The sequence below is a fragment of the Mus musculus genome, chromosome 4 (assembly GCF_000001635.26).
Source record: "Mus musculus strain C57BL/6J chromosome 4, GRCm38.p6 C57BL/6J".
Taxonomy (NCBI): Eukaryota; Metazoa; Chordata; class Mammalia; order Rodentia; family Muridae; genus Mus; species Mus musculus.
In genome coordinates, this window is record NC_000070.6 from 4779303 (window position 1) to 4793770 (window position 14468).

The 14468-nt window shown below is 42.9% G+C and overlaps 1 protein-coding gene across 1 annotated transcript in view; it reads right to left on the reverse strand.

Moving 5' to 3' along the window:
* Bpnt2 (3'(2'), 5'-bisphosphate nucleotidase 2) overlaps positions 1-14004 on the reverse strand; it is a 30823-nt gene extending 16819 nt beyond the window's left edge. The window contains exon 1 of the mRNA NM_177730.4: positions 13421-14004. Within this exon, the coding sequence (NP_808398.1) occupies positions 13421-13801 (381 nt within the window). The 5' untranslated portion in view covers positions 13802-14004. The remainder of the gene's footprint in view (positions 1-13420) is intronic.
* Between the last annotated feature and the right edge of the window lie 464 nt (positions 14005-14468).

Consider the following 14468-nt stretch of genomic DNA (forward strand, 5'->3'; position numbering starts at 1 on the left):
GATGCTTGGGAAGCCAACCTGGGACCTTTCTAAGAATAAGAAGCACTCTTTACTGCTGAGACATCTCTTCACCCCTCAACAAACATATTTTTAGAGCTAGTACTTTCCATAAGCCATCATATATATGGATATATGTAGTACTGTGCATAATAAGAGTTCTGTTAAGGACACAGCAGATTCTTTTAAATTGACATTTGCACATTGGCACTCCTGAATGCTTTGAGTGAACAGATTTGCTGTGAAGCTCCCATCTTGTGCACAGTAAGATGTTTTACTGCAGCCCTGGCTAGATGCCTAGAAAACCTTCTTAGGTGTGTCCCTCCATTTTGAAAACCAAAAATGTCTTCAGATGTTACCAAATAATGGACCTCCATCTTGCCCTACACAGACTGTCTGCTTTAAATGTTGAACTTATTACTATAAACATAGTCAAAGCCCTCTGAAAGGGATCCTGTAGGCTCTGGAGGAGGGCTTATTGTCATCTTTCCAAATTACGTTATCAAAATGTCTTCTTAATACTTATGTTTTTGTAAGTACGTGTACCACATGTGTGCCCATGGGGGTCAGAAGAGGTAATTCAATTCCCTGGGACTGGAGCTAGGCAGTTTTGAGCAACCACTATGGGTGCTGGGACCTGAATCTGGGCCGTTTGCAATAGGATCGATTGCTCTTAACCACTGAGACATCTTGCTAAACCCTAAATATTTGCAATATATATTACAATATATCCACAGGTTAATGATGCTCCAACCTTGGTCAGAGACACTTTTTTACTGCAGTGGAGCATATAGTGAGTAATACAGGGACACATTATTGTTCAAAATAGAGACAGAAAGTGATAATGAGTGTTCAACTATAAATGAGACGTCTGTATGAGTCCTGTCCCCACCAAGCTTCCGGGAACATCTAGAAAGTGAGCTCTTGCATTCTTTCTACTTCACTTTGTAGATGTTCCCAGAGACTGGCAGGATACCGTGAAACACTTTCCTCTGTATGACATGGTTGTTGCATACGTGAACAGCAGCAACACACGCCTGACATACGATCAATCCAATTAAAAATACCAGCACAGAGGGGAGGAGCATCCAAAAGCTCCCACCCTAAGCACAGAAGCTACTGGCAACTGATGGTTCCTAATAATGGAATAAAGAGTTATGTTTTGTATAGCAGCCTCTAGTATGACTATAGCGCAGTAGATAACCCCAGGCCATGGCATGTGCATATGGATGGGAAGCACTACTTCGACTTACAAGGTTAAAATAAATAATTACAAAAGGACACAAAGTTGGAAGAGCAACATGATCAGAGGGTACTGGAAGGAGTTGGACTGGGGTAGTGAAGGGGCCATATGATTTGAGACACACTACTATATACATGTATAAAATTTTCAGAGATTAAAAATTATAAAAATAGTGGGTTTATTAATACCTATTTCAAATAATGTTCCATCTGTATAAACTAATGATCAAAAATGTTTTAGAATTTCATTTACTTTTAGAAATTAGAATATACACAGTAAAGCAAATAACTTATCTGCACTTTAAAATTAGGCTAATGGGGCTGAAGAGATGGCTCAGTTTGTAATGTACTTGCTGTGGAAGCACTAAATTCTGAGTATGGATTCCCAACACCCATGTTGGGAAGTGATGGGGTATCCTTGGAGCTTTGTGAAAGAAGGAAGGCTTAAGAACCACGATTTCCTTGAATTTTGGTCCAGAAAGCTAAAGAGAGATACAATGGTAGTTGCCTGAGAAGGGGACTAGAAATATAAAGACTATTATAAAGACAAAACATTCTGAAAATGATGATGATTCCACAACTTGGCAAACCTATCAAAATTACTGTATACCTGAAGTGGACCGATTTTATGATAAATGAACTTTGCTGTAATAAAGTTATTTGTAAGTAAAAAAATCCAGTTTAGCTAGAGAATCCTTAAAGGTGGCATTTAAGACCTAAAAGAGAACACAGCAGGTTCCAGAAAGTGAACTGTATCCCTTGAAATAACAAATACAGATGCTGAAATGAAGACCATTCTTAGTTTGTTCTCAGAGCAATAGGGCAGTTGAGAGGCAAGCAAAGCTGTTGTGAAAGGCACTGGGCCTGAGGTCAGAGTAATGGAAGCCACAGTTCCTGGTTCCAACACAATGCCAACTGCCTTATTTTATAATGTGAACTAACAACACACAGAGGAGGAAAGAGTGTGAGGGAGATAAAGTTAGAATGCAAGAAACAAACCAAGGTATGATTAACCTATAGACAACACAAAATAACTTGAAGAAAATTTCCAAATTGTCAGGTGTAAAATACTTATTATCAAATGCATTTTGATATATTAACAACAAATATTTAATTTTCATTGTTTCATACTGACTCCTCTAAAGTTTGTGCAGTGTGAAGTCAGGGATCGCAGCTCCACTTGAGTAGAGGTCTCTGAAAAGTTCTCAGGCTCCCACAAATTACAGCCTAGGCCTCTTCCCCACTATCAACTTCCTACAGGTAAGTCAGTGAGTCCTGAAGATTCGGCCTCCCAATTCTAAGTCACCATGTCTATCAAGAAAATACTTGCTTAATGACTGTGATCATTTCCTCACTTGATTCTTGTAATAGCCTTTATATTTTTCTCATGTTCTGTGCTATATTCTCTCACTTGTTCAATAAATGTTTAGTTTGTTGTATTCTAAGATATTTTGGCTATCAAAATAGAATAATGAATAAGACCAACCAAAGTCACTTCCTCTACAAAGCTTCCCTTTTTTCTTATTTATTTTTATTTATTAAAGTCTATTCTTCTCTCATACACTACATCCACCCAGTTTCGCCTCCCTTCACTTCTCCCACTTCCTCCCAACCCTCTTCTTCCCCAGATGCAGTGCTCCTCCATGTCCTTTCAGAAAGAGCAGAACTCCCAGGATATCAACCACGCGTGGTATAACAAGATGTAGACATAACTTTTAGTTGACAGATGTAATTGTTGTCACAGAGGCTTGCTGCTAAATAAATTCACCCTTTCAAGCTCTTTCTGAACTCTGACTGATTCAACTCAGCTATTCTGCCTCAAACTCTTCTCCAAGCTGACTGACTCAATCTGGCTTCTCTCAGCTTCTCACTGAATTGTTCTGCTTGGCCTCAAACTATCTCTGGCAATTGTTAAGGCCTAGGTAACTGTTGCATGTGTAGCCAGCCATTTTGTGTTGTTACTAAGAAACTTTCTCATGAGTTGATTACATATTGTGTTCTGTTCTGTTCTTTGGTGTTCTTGGAAACCAATCACAATAGAGGTCAGTTAGAACTGCTTTGCACAATTGACCACAGTAAGCTTGTACCCAAACCAACCATTTGGCAGTACTTTCTGCACCCGTGTATGAGCTTCTATATATTTTGCATATATAATATACATAAGCTGCCACTGGGCTGGACCCCAGCGTAACAGAGACCCCTGCTCCAGTGTAAGTTTCCAAGTTTCCAAGACTTCCCTGGGAATTGACATCCTAAGTAGTAGAAAGAGTCATATACATGGGTAACTGACATCCTGGTTGGCAAGTAGACATGAATATTAGGCAAGGCAAGTCCCCCACCACAGCTGAATACCTCAAACAATGGAAACAGAGTAACTGTACAACAAAGACATGTTCCTAAGGAATTGTCCTATCCCTAAATCCTGAGTGGTGGAATAATCTGGCATAGATGTTGCTGGATTTCAGGCTTAAAAGCTCTACAGGATTCCAGCTCGGGATCAGTTCAGCTCCAGAGTCTGAACTGTGCCCCTACTGGACAGTCCTGGGGTGTATGTTCAATAAACCAGCCCTGTTTGACTGAGATATTTGTCTGAGTGGTTTCTGCGGTGATCCCCAGACCCCAACAACAATCTATCTTCTAGCTCTTTCTCATTCTCTATTTGTTCTGACTTCATCTGCAACCTGTAAAACTGTCCCAGTAAAACTGCCTCCCTCCATTCCCTACCTCTCTCTCTGTACTGGTGTCTTAAGCTGCCTCTCTTTTCTATCTGTACTCATGGGAGCTGGGTGGGTACTAAGGGTGTGTCTTACTCTAGCCAGAGTGATTAGAGGTGTGTGGCCTGCTGCAATTTAGCCAGATAGAAGAGGCCTAGACCGTCTTGGGGTGTGATCCCTTGCCAGACAACCATGTTGCTGGATTAAAATTCCCCTACAAGATGCAATAAGACTAGGCACAAACCCTCATATCAAGGCTGAAAGAGGCAATGCAATAAGAGGAAAAGGGTCTCACGAGCAGGCAAGTCAGAGATACCACTACACTCACAGTTAGGAGTCCTATAAGATCATCAAGCTACACAACCATAATATATGCAGAGGACTTAGCTCAGTCCTATCCAGGCTCCCTGATGGTTGATTCATCTTTGTGAGCCCCTATGTGCCCTGGTTAGTTCAATCTGTGGCCTGTGTTCTTGTGGCATTCTTGATTCCTCTAGCTCCTACTATCCTATCACCCCTCTTCTGTGGGGTTCCTTAAGCCCCACCTAATGTTTAGCTGTGGGTCTCTACATCTGCTCTCATGAGATGCTGGATAAAGCCTCCCATTGATGATCTATGTCCATGGGATTAAACCAGGAACTAAGTATAAAAAAAAATCACAAAAAGCCTTTGACTTCCTACAAACAGTTCTCACCAAGCACTACCACTCCTTTTACCTCAGTCTGGTTACTCTCAAAGAAGTCAATTATGATAGGAATAGAAGTCCAAGTTTTCAGAGATGCTATGACTTTAGTAGGTGATATAAAAAGTTTCTAGAAACCAGAAAATTGCAAACTGACCATACAAGCTATGCCTGTAAATGATATCTTAGTATTGCAATTTCTCCCCATTCTTGGCAACTGCTTATGTGACATAGTTGTTCACTAGCCTTAAGCATTATTAAGTACAGATTTTGTTTGTCTAGCTGTTCTTCTATATAAGCATGTTTAGTGCTCACAGAACCCAGTTCTCATTTCCATTCTGGGCATATGTGTTTCTTATAGTAAGAATATAATATATATATAGATATATATAGATATAGATAGATATTATAGCCAGTGAAATAGGGACAAAACTCTGACATATCTAACTTGACTGATAAAAAGTTTAGTGTTCCTCTTTTTCCTGCCATGTTGACATGTCAGAACCAAACGTGAGCACCACCAACTAGGTCAGAGTCACAGTATAAAGGACAGCTACCTTTGACAGCACTGCCAATTGTTCTCTTCATATCTAATACTGTAAGCCATTTAAAAGGCAGGGTAAATGTTTACATTATGATTCAATTTACTTTGTCCTCCTCTAACCCTCTACATGGAAGGGCAATGGAAGGGAAAAATTCTAAGTGCATTGGGAGGTAGGAGTAATATAAGGAAATAACACAATAAAGTGGTAGATCTGGATCTAAGAGATTAAAAAGCTAAATATGATTTTAGATACATTCATACACTATAATGGATGATAGGGTGCCCAGATTTTTGTGATATAAAACAGAATTGATCTATAACTTTTTAAATGGAAATGTTAATTTGTGCAACCAAGTCAAGGATCAGCAATAATATATTTATTGAATATAAAAGATGTTAAGAAAGTACATAATACATACTTACATGTATATATATATATATATATATATATCACATATATACAATTTATACAAGTATTAAGGCTAGTCTTTTAACTTGGGCTCCAGAAAGGAGAAACAAACTATTTTTCACAACTACTATGAAAGCTCAAGGCCCCCCCAAAACACAATTGATGCATTTATGATAGATCAGTTAATTTGGGGTTAAAGGGCTTTTGGCCTTTAGAAATATCAACCATCTCTCACATTTATCCATAAACAATAATATAATTAATATGGTATTAGATATAACTCCTCACACATAATTTTGTATATGCTCTCTAATGGATAGGGTACCCAGATTTTTTTGAATAAACATTATATCTGGGTGTAGCTTGAGTCTTTTAGCACTTGAAAGAGCAGATACAGTAAGGTTAACAGGTCTTACTCAATCCTGTGAAAACCTGAATAAACAAAAGGGAAAGGAAGAGGAACTGCGCCCCTTCTGCATGATTGCTGGAGCTGAGACAGGACTCTTCTGTTCTCTAACTAATACTTACACAATGGGGTCCATAGTTTTTATGCCTTTGAATTTTAGCTGAACCACACTAGCAAGTTCCTGGGCCTCCAGTGTGCAGACTGAAGACTGTGTCACTTCTCAGCCTCTTAAAAAGCCAAGTCCTTTACCCAGAAGCCGTTAGCTTCTGTATTCCACACTATGCAGAATACTCTCGGCGGACTCCCGGAACCAAGATGTCTGCTGCCGATGCTCAGGCAAAGTGCTCCCGGGCCCGGCGGACAGCTATCCCCTGGCCAGGAAAGTGGCCAGATGTCTGGGGCCCGAAAAGGGGGCTGCCTTAGAAGCTCTGTGGCTCCCGCCTGTCCCAGAAGCTGTTAGCTTCTGTATTCCATACTCTCCCACCACACACCAGTCAGAATGGCTAAGATCAAAAATTTAGGTGACAGCAGATGCTGGCAGGATGTGGAGAAAGAGGAACACTCCTCCATTGTTGGTGGGATTGCAAGCTTGTACAACCACTCTGGAAATCAGTCTGGCGGTTCCTCAGAAAACTGGACATAGTACTACCGGAGGATCCCGAAATACCTCTCCTGGGCATATATCCAGAAGATGTAAGAAAGAAAGTAGGAAAGAAACATGCTCCACTATGTTCATAGCAGCCGCGTTTATAATAGCCAGAAGCTGGAAAGAACCCAGATGCCCCTCAACAAAGGAATGGATACAAAAAATGTTGTACATTTACACAATGGAGTACTACTCAGCTATTGAAAAGAATGAATTTCTGAAATTCCTAAGCAAATGGTTGCACCTGGAGGGCATTATCCTGAGTGAGGTAACCCAATCACAAAAGAACTCAAATGATATGTACTCACTGATAAGTGGATATTAGCCCAGAAATTTAGAATACCCAAGATATAAGATACAATTTGCTAAACACATGAAACTCAAGAAGAACGAAGACCAAAGTGTAGACACTTTGCCCCTTCTTAGAATTGGGAACAAAACACCCATGGAAGGAGTTACAGAGACAAAGTTTGGAGCTGAGACGAAAAGATGGACCATCTAGAAACTGCCATATCCAGGGATCCACCCCATAATCAGCTTCCAAACACTGACACCATTGCATACACTAGCAAGATTTTGCTAAAAGGACCCAGATATGGCTGTCTCTTGTGAAACTATGCCGGGGCCTGACAAACACAGAAGTGGATGCTCACAGTCAGCTATTGGATGGATCACAGGGCCCCCAATGGAGGAGCTAGGGAAAGTACGCAAGGAGCTGAAGGGATCTGCAATCCTATAGGTGGAACAACAATATGAACTAACGAATACCCACCCTGGAGCTCGTATCTCTAGCTGCACATGAATCAGAAGATGGCCTAGTCAGCCATCAGTGGAAAGAGAGACCCATTGGTCGTGCAAACTTTATATGCCTCAGTACAGGGGAATGCCAGGGCCAAGAAGTGGGAGTGGGTGGGTAGGGGACTGGGTGGAGGAGTTGTGGGGGACTTTTGGGATAACACTGGAAATGTAATTGAAATAAATACCCAATAAAAAAATACGGAAAAAAAGCGCCAAGTCCTTCTTCTAAATATCCATCAGGTGTTTCTATGAAGAATTATTACTTTCAAAATGGAAAAATGAATGGCTCCCATGCCTGTCCCATCTGCCTCTCAAATACAATCTTGTAACAATTACTACTATCCTTTTTTTTTGGGGGGGGGGGATATTTACTTTATTTACATTTCAAATGTTATCCTCTTTCCGTTTCCCTCCCTCCGAGAAACACCCTATCATATCCTCCCTCCTCCTGCTTCCCCTGCTTCCATGAGGGTGTTCTTCCACCCACCCACTCACTCCCACTTCCATCTCTGCCCTCAATTCACCTACACTGGGGCATCTATTGAGTCGTCATAGGACCAAGGACCTCTCCTCCCATTGATGCCTGACAAGGCCATCCTCTGCTACATATGTCCCTGGAGCCATGTGTACTCCTTGGTTGGTAGCTTAGTCCTGGGAGTTCTGGGGGGTCTGGTTGGTTGATATTGTTGTTCTTCCAATGGGGTTGCAAACCCCTTCAACTCCTTCAGGCCTTTCTCTCAACTCCTCTATTGGGAACCCCACACTCAGTACAATGGTTGGCTTTGAACATCCACTTCTGTATTTGTAAGGCTCTGGCAGAGCCTGTCAGGACACAGCCATATCAGGCTCTTTTCAGCATGCACTTCTTGGCATCCACAATAATGTCTGGGTTTGGTAACTATATGGGATGAATCCCCAGGTTGGGCAATCTCTGGGTGGTCTCTGCTCCACACTTTACCTCCATATTTGTTGCTGTTGAGTATTTTGTTCCCCCTTCTAAGAAGGACCGAAGCACCTAGACTTTGGTCTTCCTTCTTCTTGAGCTTCATGTGATCTGTGAATTTATCCTGGTTATTTGGAGCTTTTGGGCTAATTTCCACTTATCAGTGAGTGCATACTATGTGTGTTTTTTTGCGATTGGGTTACCTCACTCAGGATGATTATTTTTCTAGTTCTATCCATTTGCCTAAGAATTTCATGAATTCATTGTTTTTAATAGCTGAGTAGTATGCCACTGTGTAAATGTACCACATTTTCTGTATCCGTTCCTCTGTTGAAGGATATCTGGGGTTTTTCCAGCTCCTGGCTATTACAAATAAGGCTGCTATGAACATAGTGGAGCATGTGTCCTTTTTACATGTTGGAACATCTTTTGGCTATATTCCCAGGAGTCGTATAGCTGGGTCCTCAGGTAGTACTATGTCTTTTCTGAGGAACCGCCAAACTGATTTCCAGATTGGTTGTACCAGTTTGCAATCCCACCAGCAATCGACAAATGGGACTTTATAAAATTGCAAAGCTTCTGTAAGGCAAAAGACACTGCCAATAGAAAAAAAAAGGCAATCAACATATTGGGAAAAGAACTTTACCAATCCTATATCCGATAGAGGGCTAATATCCAATATATACAGAGAACTCAAGACGTGAAGACTCCAGATAAACAAATAACCCTATTAAAACATGGGGTACAGGGCTAAACAAAGAATTTTCAACTGAGGAATACTGGATGGTGGACAAACACTGAAAGAAATGTTCAACATCCTTAGTCATCAGTGAAATGCAAATCAAAACAACCCTGAGATTCTACCTCACACCAGTCAGAATGGCTAGGATCAAAAACTCAGGTGGAAGCAGATGCTGGCGAGGATGTGGAGCATCTCTTGCATCTTAAAAACAAAAACAAACAAACAAAACTAGACTTTCTTAGTCCCATATCACACCTGAGCCAACTCCTCAGAGGCCCAATTTTTTAAGTTTCCCATTATGCACTGCCTCTATTTTCTCATCTCCTTATCAACTTTGCTTCTACATCATGCTACCAAAGACACCTTCATCAAAGATCAATCGAGTGTACAAAGGACTACCAAAAAGACTTTGTTCAAGGCTAGGAATATAGCTGAGTGTTTAGTTGATTGCCAAGTTAGTGTAAAGCTCTAAGTTCAATTTCCAGAACTGCAAAAATAAATAAGAAATTAATTAAAGTTTTAAGAGGTCAGTTCTCAGTACCCAAGTCTAGCAGCTCACAAATGCTTTTAACTCCAGCTCCAAGGAAACACAACACCTCTGGTTTCTGAGATCACTTGTACTCATGTGTACATACCAACACCTACACACAATCAAAACAGTTTTTAAAAAAATGCTTCCTTTCTGGAAACAACCCAGATGCTTCACAACAGAAGAATGGATAAAGAAATGTGGTTCATCTATACAATGGACTACTACTCAGCTAAGAAGGAGGACATCCTGAGTTTTGCAGGCAAATGGATGGAACTAGAAAATATCATCTTGAGTGAGGTAACAGACCCAAAAGGACATGGCATGGTATGTACTCACTAATAAGTAGATATTAACCAAAAGTAAGTAAGTAAATAAATAAAGTACAGAATACCCAAGATTTAGTACTCAAAAAGGTCAACAAGCTGAAGTGCCCAAGTGAGGATGCCTCAGTCCCACTTGGGAGAGAGAAGAAAGCAATCATAAGTGGGGAGGGAGGGAAGGACCTGGGAGGGAAAGTGGACAGAGAGGGGGGAGGGAAACCTGATCTGGTATTGGGTGAGGGAAAAGGACTGAAGCCCCGAGGGCCAGCAGAAAGAATGTAAACAGGCAGCCTCAGGAAATAGGAGATTGGAGGAATCTCCCAGAATGTGCCAGAGACCTGGGAGGTGAAATGCTTCCTTTAAAAGAAGAGATTTCTTTCAAGTTGTTTCTCTTGTAGGGCTGAGAACTGAATCCAGCGTTTCCCACAGCTGCGGATGCTCTACCCGAAGCTTTAGGTCCAGTTTTGGCATTTTTATGCATCCCTAAAGACTCATCCTTATATATCTCTATCATCTACAACCACAACCCACTTACACAAACTTCTTGATTTCCTTATAACACTATGCTCCTTATTTCTCTGAGCACCTACTCTATGCTCTCCCATTTGTACAAAGCTCTGTAGTTAAGCCTAGAGTTTGCTGTCTCACTTATATTGCTTTTACCTAGAACCAGTGTAAGATGGCTCTCAATGATTACTGCTTTGAAGTTGTGAAATTAAGCAATGCCAAACTGCTTAGGGACAGAGCGGCTGCCTCTAAGACTATGTAGAACCATGGTCTGAGAACAACTGATGATGAAAGGAAACCTAGCAGTGGAAGGGTGAACTTATGTTTGACTGGGCAGCATGCACTTCTCAGGATGCCATCCACCTGAGCATGATCTCACAAATTAAGTCAGATACTGAGTTGCTCTGGAGGGCTGTCTGGGGCATTAAAGGATGTTTATTCCTCGACTTGATGATTGCATTGATTGTATTCTTACCCCTGGGTGTGGCAACCTAAAGTATCACTGGCCTCTCTTGGGTAACAACCCTCCCTCCACCCCCAAAGTGCTCCAGAGTGATTGGCACGATTCTGTATTAAGGTGAAAACATACAACAGGCAATCTCACACTCCAAACTTCAGACAGGGGAAGTGGTGGTGGTGGTGGTGGGGGGTGGGGTGGGGGAGGGTAGAAAACATACCTCTTTCACTTTGAAAGGCAGTAAGGTTAAAAAGGAGGACATAGTTGTGCCTTGTAAATGGTTACTCTGCATTAGGAAATGAACTAACTGGAGACCATGAAGTAAGTTTCTCAAAATAAATAAATATACACATAAATTGGGATGAGGCTTAAACAATAACCAGCATTGAGGATAGTGCTCAGACATTGGAGAGAGGAGAAAGGGAAAGAAGCAAACCAAAAGCCTAAGGCTGGGTCTCTAATTTTTACATGGCTCCATTATACTTCTAGTCTAACAAATCGGAGCAAAAGGGGATAGCTCAGTATTACACATCCTAAGTCCACCAATGTACATAAATTAATACAACATTCTGTTACACCAATTGATACCTAACCTGAACACTAAAGGCAAACACAGATTTATTCACAAGAAAAGTTATTTTCTATTATGGCACAAAGTTAACATCTGAAACCCAAAAGTTTTGTTTTAATAAAATGTCAGGTGCTACCCTTGGCAGCTATTCTTTCTGTTTGCTAATACGTGAAAACTTGAGCTCTTATGTATACACACACACACACACACACACACACACACAGAGGTTTCAAAATGTATGATGTAGCTGACTTTACCGTAGATAAAGCAGCTGTACTTGCTACACTTTACCATCACTACAATAATAATTGTATATTTTTTTGTCCAAGAGGAGCTCACATAAGCTGTGTGGTGTCATGAGCCAGATCACCCATTTAGAAAATGGGCACAAATAAAACATACTTTTAAAAATTGCTATTTAGTTCAAAGAAAGTTCTATGTGACAAGTTATCTGAGCTGGTAGCTAGAATACATTAAGTGTATTCATTACAGTACCACATAAATATCACATATCACCCTCCAAACTCATATTTCCTCCAATAACTTTTAGGGAAGTACATGTATTTTGAGAAGACCAAAGTATTTCACAAGTATACCTCACATCTAGAAGCAAACAGCGGTGTCATTTGCCACAGTAATAAAAGGGTAAGGTACAAGAAAATGTGGAAATATTCAGTGTTTTGTCTGGAAAGGCATTTGAAGGAAAAAAATGCTTTCAGTAATGTCAATTACATCTGGTATCCAGTAGCTTAACAGTTGATATTCATTGTTTCATGGAGGAAAAAAAGGGGGAGCGATGACAACAAAAGCAGGACCAAAAGAAAACCAAACCAGTGACCTAAGAAAGGAAGGTGCATTACCTAGATGTCGGATTCTTCAACAACAATACCAATTCTTTGAAGAACAGCAGGCAGGATGGATGCCTTCCAAAGAAACCTCTGTTTAATTTCTACTTTGTATATAATCAATAAAACTATCAGAAGCAACTTTTGTTCCTAGAAGCCAAAACCTTGTTAGACGATACATTTAAGATTCTATTACACTATGTTGAATCCTTCCCCCAGAAATACAATAAACTGAAAAAGCCCCACTGCAAAGTCGGAGGTTGCTGCAGATACCTGTAGTCCCAGCACTCAGGACTCAAGAAGCCGAGGCAGTGGATCTTGAATACAAGTTGAAGCTTAGTTCCAGGTCTTCCTGGCCTACTTAAAAGAGCCACAAGAAAGCAAGTGTGTAAGAGCCCATGCGCGAGCGCAAACACACGAATAAGAAAACGCAGACTCAAAGGATTCTGAGGGGAAAATGCTTAAATTAAGACAATGCCAACTCCTATCCAAGAAGCATACCACAGAAAAGGTGGATGTTACTAATCTTGAGTGCGAGGCTACATCGAAGTGAAATTGTGTGTGAGAAAGCGTATCTCCGAACGTTTCCTTGAAAGGTAGCTCAAACTAGACTGCATTTATAAATTGGGTCTTGCTACAACTCTTCAGGAGCATATCCCCCTCCCTCTCGCCGCTCTGGCATACTAAAGATTTCTACAGGCCTTGCCCTTCTAAGAGGCCGGATTGCCCGCCACTTAGAACACAACCGCCAAGATCCACCTCAAGCATAAAATCCTATGAGACCACAAAGGTCCAAAGGGTTCCATCCCTTCGCTTAGAAAGCAGCCTGTTAAGAGACGAGTTCGCTTCGCCTGCATCCCGACATCAAAACCCATCCAGCTCTCCCCAGGACATCACCCGCCCGCCCGCCCACAACAAGGGAGAGGAGGAGGAGCGTGGCCCGGAGTGGAAAAGCCACAAGCTCTCCCAGCTCCGGTGTGCATGACTTTGCACACACTACATGGGTGTCTCCCGGCCTCGCTCAGCAGGTCTGACCGAGCTCCCGGCCCGCAGCCCAGCACCTACCTGCACGTTGGGGAAGGCCGTCTTGAGCAGGTAGAACATCTTGCGGTTGGACAGTACGTCGCCGCTGGTCATCTTATCATCGGCGCCCTCGCGCGTCTTCCCCTTGGACTTCTCGTGAAGGACATTGCTCTCGCGGACCCGCCTCACCTCGTCGCCGCCGCGCTCGGCCGCCAGCACGGCCACGGCCAGCATCTCGCGCAGGTCCACCGTGCCCCCGTCGGACGCCACCTCGGCCTCCCCTGCCGCCGGCTCGCTGCCCAGGCCGAAGAGGCTGAAGCGGCCGGCCAGGAAGCCCGAGTAGAGGTGGTAGAGCACCCCGAGCCCCAGCAGGAAAAATACGGCCACCCCCAGCGGGGACAGGCGGATGCCCATGGGGGCCATGGCGCGCGCGACCGGCGCTAAGGCCGCTTCAGGCCCGCCGCTGAGTCCGCTACAAAGGCGCCCGCTTCCTGGCGCCCTCCCGCGCCATCACCGCTCAGGGAAAGCCGCGCCGCCGCCGCCTCCCACGCCCCGTACCCCACGGCCCTGCCTTGCAGCAGCCAGCAGCTGGCCGATCGGCCTTCCGCGTAGGCCAACGGTCGGCCGGGAGGTGAAAGGGGAGCAAGAGTGTATATCCGGGTTAGGAGAGGGAAGGAGCGGAGAGGGGGCGGAGACTGCCCAAACAGGCCCCTCCCCGGGGCGGGCCCATAATTGGGGGCGGGGCCTGGGCGATGTTGCTGGTGTGGGTTCTGGGAGGTGGTGAAGACTCTAGGGCAGTCTCTTGTGCTACTACACGTGTTTGAAATAGAGCCCCAGTGTCAGTGCCTTTTATTACTCTGATTATTCAAAAGAGAACGACAAGGCATTTAAAAACGAACCAACTTGAGCCTCTCCCATGGACCAGAGTACTGTGGTCTTGAAGCTTTAAATTACCTTTCCTTTGGCTTCAAAGCAGGGAGGGGCTGATGCTGAAAGAAGTCACATGGTTCTTCCTAGCACTGGCCTTGAGTTTGATGGTTTCAGCCAGCATTTCTCAACTTGTGGGTTGAGTGTCTTTGGGGTTGGACAA